This window comes from Panthera onca, chromosome B2 (assembly GCF_046562875.1).
Source record: "Panthera onca isolate mPanOnc1 chromosome B2, mPanOnc1 haplotype 2, whole genome shotgun sequence".
Lineage (NCBI taxonomy): Eukaryota > Metazoa > Chordata > Mammalia > Carnivora > Felidae > Panthera > Panthera onca.
This window is the reverse complement of record NC_138343.1, coordinates 79,297,254-79,324,483: the sequence shown is the minus strand read 5'-3', so window position 1 is coordinate 79,324,483 and position 27,230 is coordinate 79,297,254. Positions and strand designations below refer to the sequence as shown.

General features: G+C 34.9%; 1 protein-coding gene across 1 annotated transcript in view; it reads left to right on the top strand.

Moving 5' to 3' along the window:
• The window catches only part of RNGTT (RNA guanylyltransferase and 5'-phosphatase), a 312,089-nt gene that overhangs the window by 90,853 nt on the left and 194,006 nt on the right, over window positions 1-27,230 (top strand). The window contains exons 10-11 of the mRNA XM_060616151.3: window positions 9,487-9,558; window positions 15,033-15,197. Of these exons, the coding sequence (XP_060472134.1) occupies window positions 9,487-9,558; window positions 15,033-15,197 (237 nt within the window). The remainder of the gene's footprint in view (window positions 1-9,486; window positions 9,559-15,032; window positions 15,198-27,230) is intronic.

Genomic DNA, 27,230 nt, shown 5'->3' with positions numbered 1-27,230 from the left:
ACAGTCCTCTGTAGTTTCCTGTTTCTTCTACATTTTCATTTGCAAATTGTTTTTGTAAAATTCCAAATCCAAGAATAACTCAAACTACCTAATTGTCTGGCTGTCATATGTGAGCATTGAAGCTTTTGTTTTGCTCTCTAAATTATGTTCTTTGACCCACAAAATGCAGAAAATAGGAGTTTAGAAGTATGGCATTAATTCATTTGAAACAATCAGTGAAATTCAGTTAATTTTATACTGAGGCTAAGAGGAGAATGTAGCAGTTAATCACCAAAGTTAATAGCAAGAATCTTGGAAAAATGGCATGTCTGTTCAACTGTTAATGTTTTATAAAGGAATATGCATACTCATTGTTAGAATTTTAGAAAGTCTGTATATCATAAAGTAGAAAAAATTCAACTGTTAAGAAGAGGTTACATTTTAACATTTTGTTGTATCTTCTTTTAGTCATTTTGTTGTGCCTATATTTACAGAATATGTATAATTAAATGTATATAGCTGACATTTAATGTATGCTGTGTATCTGGGGTTCGTTCCATCATTTTCCTTCATTCTGAGGAACTGATCTTAGGATTTAAGAAAATTTAGTTTTATTTTTAAAACTTGAAATATAATTTACAAACTATGAAATTCACCCTTTTAAGCTGTATAATTTAGTAGTCTTTAGTATATTCACAAGATTATGCCACCATTACTGCTAATTCCAGAATATTTCGTCACCTAGGTGGCCTTAGTTGAGTGGATTTCAAGGAATGGGTTATCTTTGAGATGAGCTTTGGAGGTCTACAGGTTTCCAGAGAACAGTTAATTATTTCCTCTCATTAAAACCCTTCAATGGTTCCCCATTGCCCATAGCATGAAACCCAAACTGCTAAACATAATATTCTTTATATCTGGGCCATGCCTGTGTCTTTGCCATTGTCTTTGATTGTGAACCCTTGAAACATAACCTCCATCTATACTGAGCTTTGGACAATTTGCTTCAAAACCATCATTTCCATGCCTTTGTAATACAGTTTGGCTCATCCACTGTCCTGCTAGGAAATGACCACTGTGTCCTTCAGGGTTCAACTCATGGGTCCCAAGTGTCTTAGCATACCTTTCTCTTACTCTTCAGGTGGAAATAACTACTCCTCGTTAGGCTTATTCCCTATGTATTTGGTATTCCTTTTCTTATTTGGCTGAAAGAGTGTAGGTTTATGTTTGTTGTCTTGGTATAGTTAGCAATATATCAGAAGTATTCTGATATAGACAATAAGCTACATGGCCACTCTATATGGCCATCTATCATTAAAGCTGTAACTCTTCATTGGACCCAGCTACTTAACTATTCTCTTCTCTTTCTGGGACTCTCCTCTGAAGGTAGGGACTGTATGCTTAATTTCTCCAGCACTTAGAGCTATGTCTAATACGTAGTTTCGGCTCAGGAAATATTGGATGGATAGGTAGAAGGGTGGATACCTGGGATCTTCAGTAAAAAGGAATGGAATACAGAAAAGTACAGAGGATAGGAAAGTAAAACATGCAGGTGTTTTGTTTTGTTTTGTTTATTTTTTGGTGGGGCCCACAATTGAAGGATTTAAGGTCTAAGTTTCTCCACTGCAATACTTAATACCAAAAGACAATGGAGCAATTTCTAACAGATTCTTGAGCAATATGAAATTGATGTATCTTCTAGTTTTGTGGGTTTTTTTTAATGTTTGTTTTTGAGAGAGAGAGAGGGAGGGAGGGAGAGAGGGAAAGGCAGAGGAAGAGAGGGAGACACAGAATCTGAAGTGGGCTCCAGGCTCTGCTCTGTCAGCACAGAGCCTGACGTGGGGCTTGAACTCATGAGCCGTGAGATCATGACCTGAGCCTAAGTCAGACACTTAACTGACTGAGCCACCCAGGCACCCCTGTTGTAGTTTTCTTCAGTTTTTTTTTCACGTTTAGGTTTGTTGAGCATCCTTTATCTATGGGTTTACAATTTTCATTAAAAGTAGAACATTTTTTTACCACTATTTCTATCCTTCACCTGTTTCAAGATTTTGTTATCAATGCTCTTTTCATTAAAAAACAAACTTTTTTCTGTTTTATTTTGGATAGTTTCTCTTGCTGTGTCTTCAAGTTTACTAATCTTTTTTTCTGCAATGTCTAAATTGCTATTCGTTGTATTCATAGTATTTTTCACTTCAGGCACTGTAGTTTTCACCTCTGAAAATTCATTTTGAGTCTTTTTTATGTCTTCTATATCTCTGCTTAACTTTTGGAATATATGGAATACTATTATAATTGTCTTAATTTTCTTGCTTGCTGATTCTGACATGTTTGTCAGTTTTGGGCCTATTTTTGATTGATTTTTCTCCTCCTGATGGGTTGTGTGTATATATACATTTTTTCCTCCTTGCATACCTGTTCAATTTTTGACTAGATGCTGGACATTTAAAATTTTACCTTGTTGGAGGCTTGATATGTTTGTATTCCTGTAAATATTTTGAGCATTGCTCTGGGATGCATGTAATTTACTTGGAACTGGTTTATACTTTTCGAGTCTTGCTTTTAAGATTTGTTAGGTGGACTAAAGCAGAGTTTGGTGTAGGGATAGTTATTCTTTACTATTGAGACAAAATGCTTCTCTGAGTCCTCAGGGCCCTGTGAATTAATCTGGCTTTTAGCAGCAGGCATTATTCCCCATCTTATCTCAGTGCTTGTATGGTTCCCTCCAAGTCTTTTTAGTGGTTCTTTTCCCAGCCTTGAGTAGTTTCCTCATATTCATGCTCTGTTGAACATTCATGGAAGTCTGTGTCAGGATATCTGTAGTTCTTTCTTTGCATCTGTCTCTGTCTCTGTCTCTTTCTCTCTCTGTCTGTCTCTGTTATACTCTGCCCTGAGAACTCTAGTCCTGTTGGTCTCCCTGGACAACGTGTTCTGTTTTTTTTGCTTTGTTTTCTTTTTTAATTCAGGGAGGCTGCTGAGCTTTACCTGGAATCCCCCTGCCTGCTTTGAAGCCCTGGAAACCCCTTGGGCAATTAACTGGGACAATTGTAAGGGCTCACATAGTATATTTATTGTGTCCTACATATTACTGTCCTTTGTTGTTAGATGTCCAGTGCTTTGGTATTGCTGCCTATATTTTGTCTACTTGGTTTTTTTCAGGCAAGATGGTAAATCTAGTTCCTGATTCTCCAGTTTGATTAGAAGAGGAAATTTGTTTTCCCTTCTTAACTGGGTTTTATTAAAAATTTTTTTAAAATTTATAGTTGTGGTAAAAGCCACATAACATGAAATTTACTATCTTAACCATTTTTAAGGATACAAGCCCAATCGTGTTAACTATGTGGACAGTTTTGTGCAACAGCCCTCCAGAACATTATCTTGTAAAAGTGAAACTCTGTACCCATTAAACAGCTCCCCATTACTTGTAGTCTGTGACAACCATCATTCTGCTTTCTATTTCTGTGATTTTAACTACTTTCGATACCTCATATAAGTGAAAATCATATAGGATTTGTCTTTGTTTCTGGCTTATTTTACACAGCATAATATCCTCAAGGTTTATTCATGTTGCAGCATGAGATAGATTTCCTTTTTTTCAAAGCTGAATATCATTCTGCCATATCTGTATACCACATTTATTTATCCACGTATCTGTTGATGGATATTTGGGTTGCTCCCACCAGTTAGCTATTGGAATAATGATGTTATAAACATGGGTGTACAAATACCTCTTCAAAACCCTGCTTTCAGTTCTTGGGATATAAACTCGGAGGTGGGATTCCTGGATTATATGGAAGTGCTATTTTTAATTTTTTGACAGAACTGCCATAGTGCTATAGAACTGCCACTGTACAGGTGCTTCCACCATTTTACAGTCTCAACAACAGTGCCCAAGGGTTCCACTTTTCTTAACCAAAGTTTTAAGCTTAGGTATTTTATATTTACCTACTTTTCTGTAGCCTAGGGCAATGGTGGCAGCTGTAGGGAAGGGGGACATTGTGGTGGGGAGGCCATTTGGGAATAACGCAGCCTAGGTATTGGGTCTTTTGTTAGAATCCTTGAGTTCTGGTCTTTTTAGAAAGCTTTCGGTGAATGTCGTCTTTAGCTAATTGGGAATCATATATTATTCCAGTAATGCTCAGGTTATTTCTTTAATTCATTATGGAGTCCAGGAGTCTTTCTTCAGGCAGAAAGAGTATTGTGCTATTTTTATTACTTCTATCAGAAGAGAGAAGAAGGAAGACGAGAATAACTACCGAGTTTGTTTCTATCTGTATTTGAGTGGAATAGTGACAATTATCAAGAATTTATCATTTTACAAGTAGAGCTTCTGGGGATTTGGCGAGCTGGGAGCTGAACCCTGGTGTGCCTTTTTGCTTTACCAGAGTCTTAGTAGTTTTCAGTGTTTTAATGCTTACTTGTGTATTTCCTTTTACTTGTTTTGTTTGCTGATAATAAATTTTCTGTTTTGCTATTTTTAATGTCCAAAGGAAGATATGTTTTTGCTCATTTCATCAGGTAATTTGGGAGAGAAATGCTGTGATGTCTGCTATCTAAACCTGGAAGTTCACTTAATTTCCAACCTTATATTGAAAATAATTTTGAAAATAATAATCCTGTTTTTGGTGCCATCTTGATGGCTCATAAAATTCTCAGATACAAGTATTTAAGTAAAAATATTTTAGTAAACAGTTTAAGATAACGAAGTGATTTAATTTATGCCATGGGTTGGGTTCAAGATAATAACCATAAATAAATACCTGTAGGTTAACAAATACATATTTGGGAAAGAGATTAATTAGTAATAGTTTCTTAAAGTATATTTGTCCTAAATCATTGTGTTCTTTGTAATTTTAGATGGTTGTTTGTGGATTTTCTGTCGTGAAATTAGATCATAAAAACAAAAAAACCCTGCTTAGTTTTTTAGGAAGAATATGAGGAAAGAAAGAATTTTTGGAATATTTTTGAGAATTAAAATTTTATAAAACACTCCATTATGTACCTGTAATCATCTTTTTAATTTAAAAAAAATTTTTTTAAAGTTTTATTTTTTCATCTTGAGGGAGAGAGAGAGAGCACGTGCGAGCGCACAAGCGGGGTAGGGGCAGAAAGAAAGGGAGAGAGAGAGAGAATCCCAAACAGGCACCATACTGTCAGTGCAGAGCCCGGTGCAAGGCTCAAAGTCATGAACCGTGAGATCATGACCATGAGTTGGCTGCGTAACCAATTGAACCACCCCAGTGTCTCTCTGTAATTATTGTTTAATGTCCTTTATCTCTTTTGTGTCCAAGTGCATAATTGAAGTTTTTTCCACTTAATGGCTATGATATGTAATATATTCTCTTGTCCTGTTCCCTTTGATCATAGTAGAGGGACATGGAACCAAGAAAGACCATATGGGTTACATGGGGATTATATTTATAATAAGGACATAATTTATACCTATAGATTTTATGATTAAAATAATTGGCCTGTAACAAAATTTAAAGCAATAATGATTTAACAAAATTATTACTATTATTTTTTAAAATATAATTTATCGTCAAGTTTGCTAACATACCGTGTATACAGTGTCCTCTTGGTTTTGGGGTAGATTCCTGTGGTTCATTGCTTACATACAACACCCAGTGCTCATCGCAACAAGTGCCCTCCTCAATGCGCATCACCCATTTCCCCCTTTCCCCTGCTCCCCACATCAGATCTCAGTTTGTTCTCTGTATTTAAGAGTCTCTTATGGTTTGCCTCACTCTCTGTTTGAAATTATTTTTCCCCTTTCCTTCCCCCATGGTCTTCTGTTAAGTTTCTCAAGTTCCACATATGAGTGAAAATGTATGGTATCTGTCTTTTTCTGATTGACTTATTTAACTCAGCATAATACCCTTCAGTTTCATCCACGTTGTTGCAAGTGGTAGGATTTCATTCTTTCTCATTGCCAAGTAGTATTCCATTGTATATATAAACCACATCTTTTTTATCCATTCATCAGTTGATGGACATTTAGGCTCTTTCCATAATTTGGCTGTTGTTGAAAGCACTGCTCTAAACATTGGAGTGCATGTGCCCTTATGAATCAGCACTCTTGTATCCTTTGGGTAAATTCTGAGTACTACTATTGCTGGGTCATAAGGTAGTTGTATTTTTAGTTTTTTGAGGAACCTCTGCACTGTTTTCCAGAGCAGCTGCACCAGTTTGCATTTTTACCAACAGTGCAAGAGGGTTCCCGTTTCTCCACATCATTGCCAGCATCTGTTATTTCCTGAGTTGTTAATTTAAGCTGCTCTGACTGGTGTGAGGTGGTATCTCAGTGTGGTTTTGATTTGTATTTCCCTGATGACAAGTGGCATTGAGCATCTTTTCATGTGTCTGTTGGCCATCTGGATGTCTTCTTTGGAAAAGTGTCTGTTCATGTCTTCTGCCCATTTCTTCAGTGGATTATTTGTTTTTTGGGTGTTGAGTTTGGTTAAGTTCTTTATAGATTTTGGATATCAACCCTTTATCCGATATGTCGTTTGCAAGTATCTTTTCCCATTCTGTCAGTTGCCTTTTAGTTTCGTTGATTGTTTCCTTTGCAGTGCAGAAGATTTTTATCTTGATGAGGTCCCAATATTCATTTTTGCTTTTAATTCCCTTGCCTTTGGAGCAAGAAATTGTTGCGGCTGAGGTCAAAGAGGTTGTTGCCTGTTTTCTCCTCTAGGGTTTTGATGGTTTCCCGTCTCACATTTAGGTCTTTCATCAATTTTGAGTTTCTTTTTGTGTATGGTGTAAGAAAGTGGTCTAGTTTCATTCTTTCGCATGTTGCTGTCCAGTTCTCCCAGCACCATTTGTTAAAAAGACTCTTTTTTCCATTGGATACTTTTCCTGCTTTGAAAGGTTGGTTGGCCATACATTTGTGGGTCCAATTCTGGGGTCTGGGGTCTTCGTCGTCGTCTTCTTCTTCTTTTTTTAATCTTTATTTTTGAGAGAGAGAAAGACAGAGCGCAAGCAGGGGAGGAACAGAGAGAGGAGACACAGAATCTGAAGCAGGTTCCAGGCTCTGAGCTGTCTGCACAGAGCCCGACATGGGCTCAAACCCACGAACTACGAGATCGTGACCTGAGCCGAAGTCGGACGCTTAAGTGACTCAGCCACCCAGGCGCCCCTCTGGGGTCTCTATTCTATTCCATTGGTCTATGTGTCTGTTTTTGTGCCAATACCATACTGTCTTCATGATTACAGCTTTGTAGTAGAGGTTAAAGTCTGGGATTGTGATGCATCTTGCTTTGGTTTTCTTTTTCAACATTACTTTGGCTATTTGGGGATGTTTGTGGTTCTATAAAATTTTAGGACTGTTGTTCTAGCTTTGAGAAGAATGCCGGTGTAATTTTGATTGGGATTTCGTTGAATGTGTAGATTGCTTTGGGTAGTATTGAAAATTTAACAGTATTTATTCTTCCAATCCATGAACATGGAATATTTTTCCATTTCTTTGTGTCTTCTTCAATTTCCTTCATAAGTTTTCTGTGGTTTTCAGCATACAGATCTTTTATATCTTTGGTTAGGTTTATTCCTTGGTATTTTATGGTTTTTGGTGCAATTGTAAATGGGATCAATTTCTGGATTTCTCTTTCTGTTGCTTCATTATGGGTGTATAGAAATGCAACCGATTTTTGTACATTGATTTTGTATCCTGTGACTTTGTTGAATTCATGTATCAGTTCTAGCAGTATTTTGATGGAGTCTGTCGGGTTTTCCGTGTATATAGTATCATGTCTGCGAAAAGTGAAAGTTTGACTTCTTCTTTGCCAAATATGATGCTTTTTATTTCATTTTGTTATTTGCTGAGGCTAGGACTTCCAACACTATGTTAAACTACAGTGGTGAGAGTGGGCATCCCTGTCATGTTCTTGATCTCACGGGGGAAGTTCTCAGTTTTTCCCCATTGAGGATGATACTAGCTGTGGGCTTTTCATATATGGCTTTTATGATGTTTAAGTATGTTCCTTCTATCCTGACTTTTTTGAGGGTTTTTATTAAGAAAGGATGTTGTATTTTATCAACTGCTTATTCTGCATCTATTGACAGGATCATATGGTTCTTACCCTTTCTTTTATTAATGTGATGTATCACATTGATTGATTTGTGAATATTGAACCAGCCCTACAGCCCAGGAATGAATCCCACTTGATCATGGTGAATAATTCTTTTTATATGCTGTTGAATTCGATTTGCTAGTATCTTGTTAGGAATTTTTGCATCCATGTTCATCAAGATATTGGCCTGTAGTTCTCCTATTTTGTGGGGTCTCTGTCTGGTTTGGGAATCAAAGTAATGCTGGCTTCATAGAATGAGTCCAGAAGCTTTCCTTCCATTTCTAGTTTTTGGAACAGCTTGAGAAGGATAGGTATTAACTCTTCTTTAAATGTCTGGTAGAATTCCCCTGGGAAGCCAGCAGGCCCAGGTCTCTTTTTTTGTTGGAAGATTTTTGATAACTGATTCAATTTCTTCACTAGTTATGAGTCTGTTCAAATTTTCTATTTCTTCCCATTTGAGTTTTGGTAGTGTGTGGGTGTCTAGGAATTTGTTCACTTCTTCCAGTGGTCCAGTTGTCCTGTTTGTTGGCATATAATTTTTCATTGTATTCTCTGATAATTGTTTGTATTTCTGAGGGGTTGGTTGTGATAAGTCCAATTTCATTCGTGATTTTATCTGTTTGGGTTCTTTCTCTTTTCTTTTTGAGAAGTCTAGCGAGGGGTTTATCAATTTTGTTTATTTTTTCAAAAAACTAGCTCTTAGTTTCATTGATCTGTTCTACTGTTTTTTTAGATTTTGTATTATTTCTGTTATGATTATAACATTTAATATAATGTTATATTATATGTTAATTATTATTAACATATATTAATATATTAATAAATATATTAATGTTATATTAAATGTTAATATAACATATAATAATTTCTGTTATGATTATAATCATTATTATTTCTCTTCTTCTGCTGGCCTTGGGGTTTCTTTGCTGTTCTGCTTCTAGTTCCTTTAGGTGTGCTGTTAGATTTTGTATTTGGGATTTGACTTGCATGAGGATTATATTTATAATAAGGACACCATTTTACTTATAGATTTTATGATTAAATAATTGGCCTGTAACAAAATTTAAAGCAGTAATGATTTAACAAAATTATTTTTAAAAATGTTCCTCATATTTAGAATTAAAATTTATAGTTCCTTTGTTCTAATAGCTGGTTAGTAATTCAAACATGAAACAAAATGTAGCATAGTAATTCAAATAGTAAAAGCATAATGAGATATTGTCATATCATTTTCTTTTAGTGCAGAATAAATTCATGACAGGGAGTTTTGGAATGCAGACAGTGTATTGATCTGGGTATAAGTGTGTTCACTTTAATGTTTCATCAGGTTGTATATTATATGATTTATGTACTTGCTGTGTGTACATTACGTTTGAATCAAATTAAAGAAATTGCCATTAAAATATGAAGAAACTTACCTTCTTTTCTTTTCTCTTTCAAGGAAATGATTATTGACAGAGTAAATGGACAGGCTGTTCCTAGGTATTTGATATACGACATAATTAAATTCAATGTAAGTACCTTTTATAGTTTATAAAATTGCCCTTGAGATAATAGTTATATTTTTACACATAAAAAATGTTACTGCCGGGGTCCCTTGGTGGCTCAGTCAGTTAAGTGTCTGACTTCAGCTCAGGTCACGATCTCAGGGTTTGTGAGTTCAAGACCCGTGTCAGGCTCTGTGCTGACAGCTCAGAGCCTGGAGCCTGCTTCAGATTCTGTGTCTCCCTGTTTCTCTCTGCTCCTCCCCCGCTTGCACTCTGTCTCTCTCTTTCTTAAAGATAAATAAACATTAAAAATTTTTTTAAAAAGTGTTACTGCCTTAGAGATAGTAGGAAAGAAAAATTGTGACTGAGGTTACTCATATGAAATCTTAATAATTTTTTACATTTCTTTGTCTTTAGAGTTTTTTTAGATACTTCAGGTGAGTAAAGAAAAATAGTTTAACTGATAAATAAGACAGCATTTTATAGGATGTAAACTCTTGGTTTTAGTTATTCTATACCCACTTAAAAAAACAAATCCACAAATTTTATTACTGTTACTTAAAAAAAAGAGAGAGAAGCTGATTATGGGTGTTGAGCATGTAACTTGGGGGCATAAATATGTTATTCATGAGTACAGGCAGGAAACTTAAAACAAAATATAAAATTCTGTTATAAACAGATATCAAAAAATAGGAATTACATTCTCTACCCATGCTATAGTTTTAGACCAGCCCCCAAATCTGCCTGTTTAGTTTAATTTTAGTATCACTGTCTAGATTATTTAGACAATACAAGATGACTCTATAAATGCAAGAAACTCTTTCAACAGTGTACACCTACGAAAAGGTATAATCATTTCTCTAGACATACATTATTCAAATTGCATAGTCATTTAGTATTCAAAGCAGACCAAAAGCAATTAAGAATTCTGGACTTAAAAGTGTTGTCTAAGTATTACGATTTTGAAGATTTATAACAAATTTTTAAAAGTTCTCTTTTGGGGTATGTATTTTACTTATTATTATTTTTTGAAGCTTATTTATTTTGAGAGAGAGAGTGCACATGCATATGAGTAGGGGGTGGCAGACAGAGACGGAGAGAGAGAGAGAATCCCGAGCAGGCCCTGAGCTGTCAGCACAGAGCCTGACGCTGGGCTCGATCTCATGAACTGTGAGATCATGACCTGAGCTGAAACCAAGAGACGAACGTTCAACTGACTGAACCACCCAGGCACCCCTGGGGTATGTATTTTAAATTACAGTATCAAGATTCAGGATTGCATTAATCCAGGTTACTTTAAAAAAGGCATTTTTTTTTCCTGGAAATTTTCAATATCTATATCTATATCTATATCTATATATCTATATCTATATCTATATCTATATTCAATATATATATTTGTATTTGTGATTACTGTATTCCTCAAAAGTAATGCTTTCCAGAATTGACTATTCTTATCACAGATTTTGGAATAATGTTCGTTGGCCCATAATGAGACATAAAGGGTGGTGGTTGCATTGTTTTGTTGTGATTGGGGAAGTTTTGTCTTCTTTGCTTTTTGACATTGAGCTCTGCTTTAATATGTGTTCAGTGCAGGTTCACTTTTTAGCCTGGGAACTTTGACAATAGCCTTCTAATTCTTTAAAAAATAAATATGAGAAGTTTCAGTGTATACAAAAGTATAGAGAATAATTTAAGGAATATACATGTATTAACCACCAGATATGTTGAAGCTTAACATTTTGTCATTTTTACCTATTTTTTAAGATAAGAAATAAATCATTACAGATCTAGTAGAAGTTTCTTGTGCACACCTCTCTCATCCAAAACAGGACGACCTTTTACGCAGAAGAAACTTCTACCCTGTATTTGATATTTGTTATTTTCATGAATGTTTTTAATACCTGTACTATGTGTGTGTCCATAAAATAATATGGTATTGTGGTGAGAGGTTTCTAGTGTTATATAAATGCCATTGTACTGTACTGTGGTACTCAGCATTTTGGTCCACATTATTTTGTTGAGATTTATCTGTATTAATACATATAGGTTTAGTTCATTCACTTTAATTAGTATTGAGTATTAATTTGCATAAACATATAAAAATTTTTTTTCCTTTTGAACATTTGGGTTTCCATATTTTGCTGTTATACAACTATTGAACAGTTTTATATATTCTTGTGTGCATATCAGAGTTTGTCTAGGACAGTTTTCATTCTTGGGATGTAAACACCTGAGATGTGTTTTTAAAAAGTACAGTTCCTCACTCCTGCCTATGATATAGAAACCTACATCACAGAGATTCTGAATTGGCAACTTAAGGTGTATTTGCTACCTTCTTGAATTCCTCTCAGAAGTAGGTATAACAGCTTACCACAGTTGGTATTATCAGACTTGAAAATTTTTGCTAATTGGATGCGTATGAAATGGTATTTCATCTTTTTTTATTTTTTTTTAAATTTTTTTTTTTCAACGTTTTTTTATTTATTTTTGGGACAGAGAGAGACAGAGCATGAACGGGGGAGGGGCAGAGAGAGAGGGAGACACAGAATCGGAAACAGGCTCCAGGCTCCGAGCCATCAGCCCAGAGCCTGACGCGGGGCTCAAACTCACGGACCGCGAGATCGTGACCCGGCCGAAGTCGGACGCTTAACCGACTGCGCCACCCAGGCGCCCCTAATCTTTTTTTAATTTGCTTTTCCCATATTACTAATGAAGTTAAGGCATTTCAAACGTTCATTTTTACTTATTTGGATTTTTTAGTGTGTGATTTAATTGTAAGTTGAATAATTTTCTAATTTTGTTATTTGGTTGTCAATCTTAATGTGTAGGAATTAATTGTTCTGGATTCTAATACTTTTTGGTTATGTATGTGACAGTATCTTTTGCAGATTAGTATCTAATGATGCACAGAAGTTTTTCATTTTAATGAAATCAAACTTACTGGACTTGAAAGTTTGTGCTTTTGCATCCCGTTTAGGAAATTCATCCATATTTTGCTGTGATATGATTAGGTTATGCTTTAACTCTCTAGGGCTGTAATTATTTACTCAATAAATATTTATTGAGTGCCTATTGCCATATTTCATTGGTTTTAAAGTCACATTTCCCCCCACATTTCTGATATTAGTATATATTTATAATTGAAACCATCATATATTTAATTCCTTAATTTAATATGGAGCCTTGATGATTAGCCAGCTTATTTTGAATCACGAAGTCAAGGTCACTATTAGAAAAAAGTAATTTTTTTAAATAATTGTTAAAAATCCTTTTAGTTCCCTTATTTTGTACAAGAATTTCATTAATCATCTTTTATATGTATTGTTCTAGGTATTGGATATGCATAGGTGAATAAGACATAATTTCTGGCTTTCAGGGAGTTTGTAATAGAGTACACTGGCCTCCAAAGAAGGCTGTTATCACAGATTTGAGAAGAATTTTTCATGTTTGTGTTTATGTATTCAGTTTTTGTCTGTGTTATAACATATACAGTTGTACATGTATGCAATTCATTAGAAATTAACATGCATATATTATAAACATTTGTTAGGTATGTATTTATATTGGGTACAAAATCAAGAGAAATTTGTGGGCCACTGGACTCATGGACGAGGAATAAATGTAAAGAATTATGATAGTATAACAACAATGCAGGTATGTTAGGGATATAGAAATGTATGAAAGGCACTAGAGAAGTGAGAGTATTTCAGTTTAGCCAGGGTGTAGTTGAGTTACTGAAGTGTTGACTTGCAGATAGAGAAAGTTACATGGATTAATTTTGAAGGATAGAATCATGGATGTCAGGAGCATTGGGTGGTTGTTAGTGTACTTGATGTCTGAGGAGATATGGGACACAGCAGGAAATGCAAATGGATTGGGGTCAGGTGACTTGAATAAGGCATTTTAGCTTAGTTCTGTAATAGGGCACTCTTGATTCGTTTTAGTTATGTTCATGATAGGCTCACACTTTTATTGTTTTGAAAGATGAACCACAGTGGCAGCTTAGATAGTATTTTGAAGTGAGAAAGAATTCAAAACTAGAAGGCCAGTTAGTTAATAGTTACTGAGTTCTTCCTGTTGTCTGTTTTCAATGATTTACCATCTATCAACTGCCTCCTTTAGTATAGGCAGCATAGATTTGCAGATGAACCTGCTTTCAGCTTTTTCTTGTTGCTTTGATGAATTTATGTATACATACTTTGAAGTGAAAAGTATTTAGGAGAGAATTAAGACAACTTACATATTTGTAAACAGTTGTTAGGCTTTTTATTTAAAAAAGGAGGACTTGTTCCACATTGATTTTATAGGGATCTGAATTCATCTAATAGGTATAATAAGTAAGCCTAACATTTTAGGTTTTTCAGCCTTATTGATGATGTAGGTGGTATGGGAAAGATTACACATGAACTTTGTGATCATTGACTAACATTTCTTCAATACATACCTTTTACAAACAGTTGTATGCCTTTATGTAAAGGGAACATATACTACCTCATATCTAGGGCTTATTATTCTTTGCTGAGTATCAAAATTGTCATCCTTTCAAAGCTGAGAAAAAGTCATTCTCAAGGCATATTTAATGTCTACAGCTTAAGCAAATGCTGCCACCCTTTTGTAAGCATTAGGTTGTATAAACGTTATGTTGGGTGATATAGATTAGGGAAGAGGAAGAAGATGAAAAGGTGAGAAAAATTCATGGAAGGGTGTCCCATCTGCAAAATAAAAAAGAGGGGTACTTGATATGAGTTGATGTTACTTATCTGGATGATACTGTCACCAGATGAAATGTTATAAACTATATTTGTCTATACCATTTGGATAGTTTAAGCCCCTACCTTCAATTTATGTAAAAAGTATATGCACTCTTTTTATTCCATGGTTCAAATCATAGATACCACTTATATGGACCATGTTGTATATATACTGTATATAGAGAACTTTATAACTGTATAATTGAATATATTATGGAAACTTTGTTCTAGATTAGTTTTCAGAGTTGAGAATGTATTTGTCTAATAATTATTTTCTACTTGTTGATGTATTAGCACTTTAAGCAACAAAAAACATTATAGGCGACTGTGTTGCTTATTTTGATATGTTATTTGCTTATACTTTCCTGAATTATGTGGATTTTAGTTTTATACCGGTTTTATTTGTTCATATAATTGTACTAATTCAAATAATAAAAATGATTAGTCAGTATATTAACACTTTAATTCAGATGTGAAAACTTCAGTTTATATTGGAGAATATCGTATCATTCTTATACTATTTCATGCATTTATAATTTAAATAACTCTTGTGTGTCTATATGTGTGTGTTTAGGTGTGTTTATTAGTCAAATTAGGACTGACATGTGGTTGTGCAGTCTGTGCACTGGACAACTTTAAAGATGCTCCTTACATAGACTGCTATGTACATTGTGACGGCTTTAATAATTATGCTGATAAAATAGTTTTTAGTATTGAAATTGAAATAATTGTCTCATTTGATTCAGGCACAGCCAGTTGGAGATTGTGATTTTAATATTCGTCTACAGTGTATAGAAAGAGAAATAATAAGTCCTCGACATGAAAAAATGAAGACTGGGCTCATTGACAAAACACAGGAACCATTTAGTGTCAGAAATAAGCCATTTTTTGACATCTATACTTCAAGAAAGGTAAAATTTTCTAATTAGTCCTTACAGTGTGTCATAATTCAGCTTGTGAGAGGATTATGAATGACATATTACTGCCCAGTTGTCTTGATTTTTCCAGAAATTATTTTAATTGAATATAGCACTATTCTGGACAAACTTGTGCAATTCCCAAGTCTTCTCCAGAGTAAGATTCTCAGTGATGGAAACTTAAACTAGGTTCCTTTCTTGTTTCTCATAATAGTTTTTGATTCATGGCTGTTGGTCTATGTTATGTTTTTTAAAAAGCTGTAGACAGTAAAGAATGAGATAGAGTGAAAATTACCTGTTATGCCTTCTGAAGGTCACTAACCACCAGTGGTTGGTACTTACTCCTATTTAAAAAATCATTTGCATACGTACATATATTGAGGGTTTTCTTTTGTTTCTTTCTGTTGTTTTGACACTTAAAATGCATCATTCTGGGATTGTTGTTTTCTTTACCTAACAGTGTGGCTTGGAAATATTTCCAGGTTAGTGCTTAGAGATTTGTCTCATTATTTTTTACTACTACATAGTATTTGACAGTAAAGATGCACCATGAAATTATTATATTTTGGAGAAGGGGTGGTTATGATAGAATAATATAGGAAGTATAGCAACATCTGCAAGTATGCGTTTTAAACTCTTTTCTAATATAATCCCACATGCTAGATGATGTAAATTTTTGTAGTATTTTACCTGCTTCTGCTCATGTCCACTTAATTTGGAATGAGCCCTTGGATATAATAGCTACAGTAATCCCAGCACTGTCCAGTGCCTATCATTTTTCATGTCAATGAATATGAAGTTATTATTCTATTTTTATGGAATTTTTGCATAACACCTGCTTGGCATGGAACTCTTGGTTGATCCCTGCTGCCATGATCTTCCCACAGCTCACTGCTTGCCTTTTGTGTCTGTTTTGGCAGCAGGGATGTTAAAGGGGTATCTATTTCTGTGCCCTGCCCAATCTGTAGGGTAAGGGTAAGGATAAGGTTGATAGACACTTAACATGGACTATGTCATTGGTGAAAATTTGCTAACTGGAGCAATGCATTCTTATAGAAACACTTTCTAAATTATAAATCAGTGTAAAAGTTGAGCAGAGGCCACATGGTTTCAGTTTGCATTCATTTTTTAAAAAAACTAACTTGACAGCTTGTGCTGTCATAATTCAAGTTCAATATTTAAGAAAATGTCTTAGATCATACAGTTTCTTTAGTTACAATCAGTGCTACTTAGAAATATTTGCAGTGGATTACTATTAGAACTGTTCTTAAGGGATGTGAAGCAGTTAGGTTGAACAACTTTTCATGTAGTTTTTCACTAGAAAAACCTGTTTTTTTTTTTTTAAACACTTAGCTTATATAACCCCTAAAAAATTCTAAGATACTCTTTTTTTTAAAGGAATTCTAGGGGTGCCTGCGTGGCTCAGTCAGTTAAGTGTTAGACTCTTGATTTCGGCTCAGGTCATGATCTCACAGTTCATGAGTTCGAGCCCCACATCAGGCTATGCACTGACAGCACGGAGCTTGCTTGGGATTCTGCCCCTCCCCTGCTGACGTGCGCGTGTGCATTCTCTCTCAAAATAAGTAAACTTAAAAAAAAAATTAAAAGAATTCTAGTATGTGGAATTTTAAGTATAACTTCCTCCTCTCATTTTCCAGTTCTGTTGTTTTTTTTTTTTTTGTTTCATGTAATAAAGAAGAAAAGCACATTTTGTAGCAGAGTTGGTCTAAAGGGTAAGACTACAGCAACACCAGTTATAGGATAGTAGCTACATGTAACAGATGATTGCTGTAGAGATTCTTATTATTTTTATCATTACTAATGGGAATGGGTGAGATAGTGATATTATGAATAATAAAGCATTTTTGAGAGAATTATGTATCATTTTTTATGAGGAATGCTAGTTTTTATGTGGATTTAAACAAAATTTACAACTATGAAGAATGCACAGAAATGTGTAGAATAATAGAATTTTATTTCTATATATCTTTAAAATCTTGGAGATAACTTTGATTTTAGGACTTAACATAGCTCTGTTAACAACCTACTCATTTTGTCATTTGATCTGTCAAGTCCAGTGAAGAGATAATGAGTTGTTCAGTTTTTAACTTTAGTATACATAATTAGAATACAGCATCCAAAATAGTAAAAACAAATAGCAGCTTCTCAGATTACAGCTTATTTGTATTTACAGCTTGTTTGTATTTACAGCTTGAAGGCCAATTAAAAAAGAATTATTTGAATGGATTAATATGTTTATAAAATTTTTAAAGTCACACAGCAAAAAGTTTCTATGAAAGTTTTCTATTCATTTATCACATCAGAAGAATAACCATTGCCATTAGCTTATAACTGTATCCATCAGAATTTTCCTATGCATATATAAGCAAATACATTTACTATTCTTACCAACCTTATCCAAGAGATGATTCTTAACACACCATTCTATGCTTTTATTCTTTCTTTCTTTTATTCTATTCTTTGCTTTTTTTACTTAATATATTTTGAGTCCCCTTACCCCAGTATTGGTATGTAGAGATAGTCCCCCCCTTTCCTTTTTTTTTCACAGATGCAAAGATTTTCATCTTATCAGTACCATAATTTAAGTATTCCATAGTCTTAGACATTTGAGTTATTTTTAGACATTGGAGTTATTTTTAGTCACTTGATAGGTTTTTGTTTGTTTTGTATATGAATATCCAATTATTTCTGCACCAGTTATTGAAGAGACTGCCCTTTTTTCATTGACTTGCTTTTTGCACCTTTATGAAAACTAAGTTGTCATGGAATGTCTGGGTCTTTTTCTAGATTCTGTTCTGTTCCCTTGATTGTATTTGTCTGTCTTTACACTAGTACCACACTGTCTTGATTACGTTTCAGATTAAACCTTGAAATGAGATAGGATTAACCTTCCAACTTTCTAGGCCTTAGCATTTTCATGTGAATTTTAGAATAAGTTTGTCAGTATCTACGAAGTGCATGCTGGGATTTGGATTGGAATTGCATTGAATATATAGATCAATTTGGGGGAGAAGATTTGATACCCTAACAGTGTTGAGTTTTCCAGTTTATCAAACTGGTATTTCTCTCCTTTTATTTAGGTCTTTAATTTCAGAAAATTTTTCTGTTTAAACAGATGAACATAAGGGAAGAAAAGCAAAAATAATATAAAAACAGGGAGGGGGACAAAACATAAGATACTCTTAAATACAGAGAACAAACTGAGGGTTGCTGGAGGGGTTGTGGGTGGGGGGATTGGCTAAATGGGTGATAGGCATTGAGGAGAACACTTGTTGGGATGAGCACTGGGTGTTATATGTAGGGGATGAATCACTGGATTCTACTCCTGAAATCATTATTGCATGATATGCTAACTAACTTGGAGTAAATTTAAAAAATAAAATAGAAAAAAAAGAAATTTTTGTGGTTTTACTCATCTGACTTTTTTCAGATTGATTTCATACTCTTTGATATATTATAAATAGTATTTAAATTTTTCAATTTTTAATTGTTGATAACATATAGTAATACATTGATTTTTGTATATTGATTTTTTCTTGCAGTCTTGCTAACTCACTTATTACTTTACTAGATTGTTTTTAATTATTTATTTTTGAGAAAGAGAAAGAGAGAGAGAGAGAGAGAGAGAGAAAACACAAGTGGGGGAGGGGCAGAAAGAGAGGGAGACACAGAATCTGAAGCAGGCTCCAAGCTCTTAGCTGTCAACACAGAGCCTGACATGGGGCTTGAACCCACGAAGTATAAGATAATGACCTGAGCTGCAGTCAGACTCTTAATGAACTGAGCCACCCAGGTTCCCATGTACTAGCTTTTTATAGATTCCATCATATCTTTTTACATAGACAGTCATGTCCTCTGCAAAACAAAACAAAACAAAACAAAAAAGGGCACATTTAGTTTTCCTTTCCAATCTGGATACCTTTTTATTTTTTCTCTTTTTATACTGGCTAAGAGCCTCTTATTTAATGTTGAATACAGGTAGTGAGAGTGATACAGCCATATTTATTCCTTTTCTTTGGAGCAGGAAAAGTCTATTTTAACTATTAAGGGTGCTGTTACCTGTAGGACTTAGCAGATGCCTTTTATACAAGTTTTTAAATTTGAAAGCTGTTGATTTGGGGGGCACCTGGGTGGCTCAGTCAGTTAAGCATCCAATTTTGGCTCAGGTCATGATCTCACAGTTGTTGGGTTTGAGCCTTGTGTTGGGTTCTGTGCTGACAGCTCAGAGCCTGGAGCCTGCTTGGCTTTCTGTGTCTCCCTCTCTCTCTCTGCCCCTCCCCTGATAGTACTCTCTCTCTTTCTCTCTGTCTATCTCTCTCTCTCTCAAAAATGAATAAAAACATTAAAAAGCATTTTTAAAAATAAGAAAAAAAAGAAAGCTGTTGATTTTGGTATACAGACTTTATTTTTCCAGTTCTCACTATATTTTGTTGTTTATAATAATTCTTCAGTTGATTCTCTTAGATTTTCTAGGTATTCAATCATATTAAGTATAAATAGACACAGTTTTATTCTTTAGATTTTTAATATATTTTTCTCTTGTCTGATTCAGTTATGCATGAATACAGATTTAAATTGTAGTGATAGTTATAGGGATCTTGTTCTTGATTTGCATGGCGGTACTTCTAGTGTTGCTTACAAGTATATGTTGCCTCTGAGTCTGAAATCTATTTTATCAGGTTAAACAAGTATCTGGTTCTATTTTGCTGAGTTGTTTTACTTTTAAAAGCTGAAAGATTTATGCAGTCCGAAGAGAAACCAGAATATTGAGTTGTTTTACTTTTACTCAAGAATAGGTATTTATGGGGCGCCTGGTAGCTCAGTCAGTTGGGCGTCCTACTCTTGATTTTGGCTCAGGTCATGATCTCGTGGCTTGTGACATTGATCTTCACATGGGGCTCTTTGCTGGCGGTGTGGAACTGGCTTAAGATTTTCTCTTCCTTTCTCTCTGCCCCTTTTCCCTGAGTGTGAGCTTTCTCCCAATGTAAATAAATAAACATTAAAAAAAAAGGTATTCAGTATTGCCAAATGACTTTTCATCTATAGATATAATACAATTATCTTTTTCTGTTAGATTTATTTATCTCATGAGTTATATGAAAATACGTCCTAATATGATAAGTCCTACTTAATGTATTGTTACTATTTTTGAAGACTTCATTATTATTGTTATTTCTTTTCTTTACAGCAGTTTGGTTCACAACTTTTTTTTTTTTTAAGTTTCACATTTTTATTTAAATTCAAGTTAGTTAACATATAGTGTAGTATTGGTTTCAGGAGTAGAATTTAGTGATTCATCACTTACATACAACACCCAGGGCTCATCACAGCAATTGCCTGCCTTGATCCTCATCACCCATTAAACCTATCCTCCTGTCCAGTTCCCTTCCAGCAACCCTTGGTTTGTTCTCGTTAGTTAAGAGTCTGTTTTCTGGTTTGCTTCTCTCTCTTTTCTCCCCCTATGTTCATTTGCTTTATTTCTTAAATTCTGAATATAAGTGAAATCATACGGTATTTGTCTTTCTCCGACTTTGCTTTGCTTAGCATAATACTCTCTAGTTCCGTCCATGTTGTTGCAAATGGTAAGATTTCATTCTTATGATGGCTGGGTGATATTCCGTTGTGTGTATGCATATATATACACCACATCTTCTTTATCCATTCATCAGTCAATGGACATTTGGGCTCTTTCCATAATATAGCTATTGTTGATAATGCTGCTGTAAACATTGGATTGCTTGTACCCCTTTGAATCTGTATTTTTGTATCTGTTGGGCAAATACCTAGTAGTGCCATGGCTGGATTATATTGTAGTTTCATTTTTCACTTTTAAGGAACCTCCATATTATTTTCCAGAGTGGCTGCACCGGTTTGTATCCCCACCAAGAGCATAAGGGAGTTACCCTTTCTCTGCATCCTTGCCAACATCTGTTGTTTCCTTGTGTTGTTAATTGTAGCCATTCTGACAGGTGTGAGGTGATATCTCATTGTAGTTTTGATTTGCATTTCCCTGATGATGAGTGATATTGAACATTTTTTTTCATGTGTCTTAGCTATCTGGATGTCTTCTTTGGAAAAATGTCTATCCATGCCTGCTGTCCATTTTAATTGGATTATTTTTTGGGGGTTTGAGTTTTATACATTGTTTATAGATTTTGGATACTAACCCTTTATCAGATATGTCACTTGCAAATATCTTCTCCCATTTCGAAGGTTGCCTTTTAGTTTTGTTGGTTGTTTCCTTTTCTGTGCAGAGCTTTTTATTGTGAAGTCCCAGTAAGTTCATTTTTGCTTTTGTTTCCCTTGCATCAGGAGACATATCTAGTAAGATGTGGCTATGGGTGATAGCAAAGAGGTTACTGCCTGTGTTCTTCTCTCAGATTTTGGTGGTTTTCTGTCTCGCATTTAGGTCTTTTATCCATTTTGAGTTTATTTTTGTGTACGGTGTAAGAAAGTGGTCCAGTTTTATTCTTCTGCATGTTGCTGTCCAGTTTTCCCAGCACCATTTGTTGAAGAGACTTTTTTCCATTGGCTACTCTTTCCTGCTTTGTCAAAGATTAGTTGACCATATTGTAGTGGATCCATTTCTGGATTTTCTATTCTGTTTTATTCATCTCTGTGTTGTTTTTATGCCAGTACCATACTGTCTTTTATCACTTCAGCTTTGTAATATGATTTGAAGTGTGGAATTGTGATGCTTACAGCTTCGCTTTTCTTTTTCAAGATTGCTTTGGCTATTTGAGATCTTTTTGGATTCCATACACATTTTTGGATTGTTCTAGCTCCATGAAAAATGCTGTTGGTCTTTTGATAGGGATTGCATTAAATGTGCAGATTGCTTTGGGTAGTGTAGATATTTTAACAATATTTGTTCTTCCAATCCATGAGCGTAGAATGTTTTCCCATTTCTTTGTGTTATCTTCAGTTTCTTTCTTCAGTGTTCTATAGTTTTGGGAGTACAGATTCCTTACCTCCTTGTTAGGTTTATTCCTAGGTATCCTATGGTTTTTGGTGGAACCGTAAATGAGATTGATTCCTTGATTTCTCTTTCTGCTGCTTCATTATTGGTATGTAGAAATGCAACAGATTTCTAGATACTTATTTTGTATCCTGCAACTTTACTGAATTAGTGTAGCAGTTCTAGTAATTTTTTGGTGGAGTTTTTCATGTTTTCTACATAGATTGTCATGTTGTCTGCAAATAGTGAAAGTTTGACTTCTTCCTTGCTGGTTTGGATGCCTTTTATTTCTTTCTGTTTTCTGATTGCTGAGGCTAGGACTTCCAGTTCTATGTTAAATAACAATGGTGAGAGTGGACATCCCTGTCTTGTTCCTGAACATAGAGGAAAAGCTCTCAGTTTTTCCTCATCGAGAATGATATTAGCTGTGGGTCTTTCATATATGGCCTTTATTATCTTGAGGTATGACCTTTCTGTTCCTACTTTGTTGAGGTTTTTATCAAGAATGGATGCTGTACTTTGTCAACTGCTTTTTCTGCATCTATTGAGAGGGTCATATGGTTCTTACCCTTCCTTTTATTAATGTGGTATATCATGTTGACTGATTTGCAAATATTAAACTTCCCTTGCAATCCAGGAATAAATCCTACTTGATTGTGGTAAATGATTCTTTTAATGTACTGTTGAATTCGATTTGCTAGTATTTTGTTGAGAATTTTTGCATCCAACTTTACCTGAGATATTGGCCTGTAGTTCTCTTTTTTTTAAGTGGAGACTTAGCTGGTTTTGGAATCAAGGTAATGCTGGCCTTGTAGAATAAATGTGTAAGTTTTCCTTCCATTTCTATTCTTTGGAACAGTTTGAGAAGAATAGGTATTAACTCTTCTTTAAATGTTTGTTAGAATTCCCCTGGGAAGACATCTGGCCCTGGACTTGTGTTTGTTGGGAGATTTTTGATAACTGCTTCAATTTCTTTACTGGTTATCAGTCTGTTCAAGTTTTCTATTTCTTCCTATTTCAGTTTTGGTAGTTTATGTTTATAGGAATTTATCCATTTCTTCTTGATTGCCCAATTTGTTGACATACAATTTTTCATGATGTTCTCTTATAATTGTTTGTATTTCTGTGGTGTTGGTTATGATTTTGCTCATTAGTGATTGTATTTATTTTGGTCCTTTCTCTTTTCTTTTTGATAAATTTGGCTACAGATTTAACACTTCTACTCTTTAAAGAACCAGCTCCTGGTTTCATTAATCTGTTCCACTGCTATTTGTTTTTTGTTTTTTTTTTCTATATCATTTATTTCTGCTCTAATCTTTATTATTTCCCTTCTTTTATGGGCTTTAGGCTTCACTTATTGTTCTTTTTCTAGCTCCTTTAGGTGTAAGGTTAGTTTGTGATTTTGAGAATTTTCTTGTTTCTTGGGGTAGGCCTATATTGCTATATACTTCTCTCTTATGATTGCTTTTGCTGCATCTCAAAGGTTTTCCACTGTCATGGTTTCATTTTCATTTGTTTCCATGTATTGTTGTATTTCTTCTTTAATTTCCTGGTTGACCCTTTCATTCTTCAGTAGGACATTCATTAAACTCCATGCATTTGTGGTCTTTGCAAATGTTTTCTTGTGATTCACTCCAAATTTCACAGCGCTGTGATTGGAAAACTTGTGTAATATGATCTGAATCTTTTTGTACTTGTTGAGGCCTAGTTGTTATCTGTTCTAGAGAATGCCCCATGTGCACTTGAAAGGAATGTGTATTCTGCTTTAGGATAAAATGTTCTGAATATAGCTGTTAATAGTGTGTGATTCAATGTGTTAATATAGCTGTTATAGTGTGTGATTCAAAGCCATTATTTCCTCATTGACTTTCTGCTTAGATGATCTGTCCATTGATAAGTGGTATGTTAAAACTCCCCATTATTATTGTATTACTGTCAATGAGTTCCTTTCTGATTTTTATTTTATTTTTTTATTAAAATTATTTTAATGTTTTTTTTATTTCTGACAGAGAGAGTGAGTGAGAGCGTGGGGGAGGGGTAGAAAGCAAGGGTGACACAGAATCAGAAGCAGGTTCCAGGCTCTGAGCTATCAGACAGAGCCCAGTACTGGGCTTGAACCCATGAATCATGAGATTGTGACTCACGAGAGGCAGTGCCACCTCTTCCAGATGTGCTCCAAGAAGGGGGAACCATCTCTCCCAGTGCCTGCCAGGGCATCCTCAGATGGCACTGTCTGCTCCCAGGCTATCTGCCCTCCTTATCCACAGGAGCACTGCAGCGCCTGCTGGGTTCCACCACTGGCCACACGATGGGCCTCTAAAACTACACTCTTTGAGCTCCACTGGTTGTAAAAACTTCAGAAAATCAGCCCCTCTTGTTTTCCCAGTCAGTGGCTTTGGGGAGGTGTTTTCCTTGTGCGATCCCCTGTGTACTCCTCTTTCTCTCTCTCCCTTCCTCCTGTCTGCAGCACCTGCAGTCTGTTTCTCTCCCAAACCATGTCTCTGCACTTCTGCCTTTCACAATGTGGCCTTTTCTCTTCCTCCAGTTGTGCAGTTTGTTCTATAGTCCTCAGATCTATTTCTTGGGTATTCAGAATGATTTGCTATTTATCTAGCTGTGTTTGAGGGATGGGGCAAGCCCAGGGTCCTCCTACTACTCAGCCATCTTAGCTCCTTCTCTCTCAGCAAAATTTAAAGCAAGGTACAGAGATTTCACTTACACCTGCTGCCACCACATATGCATGGTTTTTCACATTATCAACATTACTCACTGGAATGTTACATTTGTTACCACTGATGAACACACATTGACACCATAATCACCCGAAGTCTAGTTTGCATTAGGATTTATTCTTGGTGTTGTACATTCTGTAGGTTTGAACAAGTATATTAATAACATATCCATCAGGATAGTGTCATACAGAGTATTTTCATTGCTGTACCTATCTATGCTCTGCTTAATCATCCCTCTCTTTCCCCTGTCCCTTGGCAAGTTCTGATTTTTTGTTTTACCTTTTCTAGAATGTCATATAGTTGGAATCATACTACTTTATTTTATTTTTTGAATCACACTATTTTAGATCGATTTCTTTAATTTATTAATATGCCATTAAGTGTTGTTTCTATGTCTTTTTCATGGCTTGATAGCTCACTTTTTAGTGCTGAGTAATATTACATTGTCTGGACGTGCCACAGTTTATTTATCCGTTCACCTACTGAAGGATTCTTGGTTGCTTCCACATTTTGGCAATTATGTATAAAGCTGCTGTGAACACCCACGTGTAGGTTTTGTGTGGATATAAATTTTCAACTTTTTTGAGTAAATACCAAAGAGCACAATAGTTCAGTTATATGGTAAGAGTATATTTAGTTTTGTAATCAACCGCCAAAATGGCTTACCATTTTGCATTCTTACTAGCAGTGAATGAGAGTTCCTGTTGTTCCACATCCTTCTCAGCATTTGATAATGTCAGTGTTTCAGATTTTGGCCATTCTAATAGGTGTGTAGTGATTATATATATATATATATATATATGTATATATATATATACACACACACACACACACACACAAATAATTTTTTTTTTAATTTGCAATTCCATAATGACATATGATGTGGAGCATCTTTTCATATGCTTATTTTTCATCTCTATAGCTTCTTTAGTGATGTGTCTGTTAAGGTCTTTGACCTATTTTTTAATTGATTTGTTCATTTTGTTATTAAGAGTCTTTGGATATTTTGGATAAGAGTCCTTATTAGATGTGCTTTTTCAGATATTTTTTCCAGCATGTGTTTTGTTTTCTCAAACCACATGGATCATGGATCCATGTCTTGATGGATCCGTGTCTTTGGTGTTATATCTAAGAAGGCATCACCATACCCGAAGTTGTCTAGGTTTTGTCCTACCTTATTTTCTAGGAGTTGCATAGTTTTGCTTTTTACATTTAGGTCTATGATTTATTTTGAGTTAATTTTTGTGAAGGGTGTAAGGTCTATGTCTAGATTCATTTTTTGGAATACGATAGTTGTTGTAGAACCGTTTATTGAAAAACTGTCTTTGCTCCATTGTATTGTCTTTCTTCCTTTATCATAGATCAATTGATTATATTTATGTGAGTCTGTTTCTGGGATCTGTGTTTTGTTCTGTTGATCTGTTTGTCTATTCTTTTGCTAATACTACACTATGTTGATTACTGTAGCTTTATAGTGAGTCTTAAAGTCAGGGAGTGTCAGGCCTCCAACTTTATTTCTTTGTTTTCAACATTATGTTGGCTGTTCTGGGTCTTTTGCCTCTCCATATAAACTTTAAAGTCAGTTTGTTGATATCCACAAAATAATTTGCTGGCATTTTGATTGGGATTGCATTGAATCTATAGATCAAGTTGGGAAGAACTGACATTTGTCACTGTTGAGTCTTCCTGTCCATGAACATGGATTATTTCTCCATAGTGTATTATTTTTAAATGATGTAATGAATGGTTTTTTTTTCTAGCATTGTATTTAGGATTTTTGTATTGATGTTAATAAGTGATCTTGTTCTGTAACTCTTTGGTAACTTTTACATCAATGTTCTACTCCACAAAAAGAACTTAGGATTTTTTCTTCTGCTGTTCTGGAGTAGTTTTAATAGCATTGGAATTATCCAGTTTTGATGGATTTTATGGAATTCTCCCATGGACTATTTGAGTCCTAGTGTTTGGGGTTGGGTTAACAGATACTGGACTTCCTCTACTTCTCCTATGGAAATTGGTTTGATTAGATTTTTTTCTCTTCTTGAGTCTGTTTTAGTAAATTATCATTCTTTCTTTATTTTTTTTTTTAAGTTTATTGATTTATTTTGAGAGAGACTGAGCATGAGCAGGGAAGGGGCAGAGGGAGAGAGAGAGAGAGAGAGGGAGAGAGAGGGAGAGAATCCAAACAGGCTTTGTGCTATCAGTGCAGAGCCTGACAGGGGGCTCGAACCCATGAACTGTGAGATTGTGATGTGGGCCAAAATCAAGAGTCTAACACTTAACTGACTGAGCCAACTAGACTTCCCTGTTTTGGTA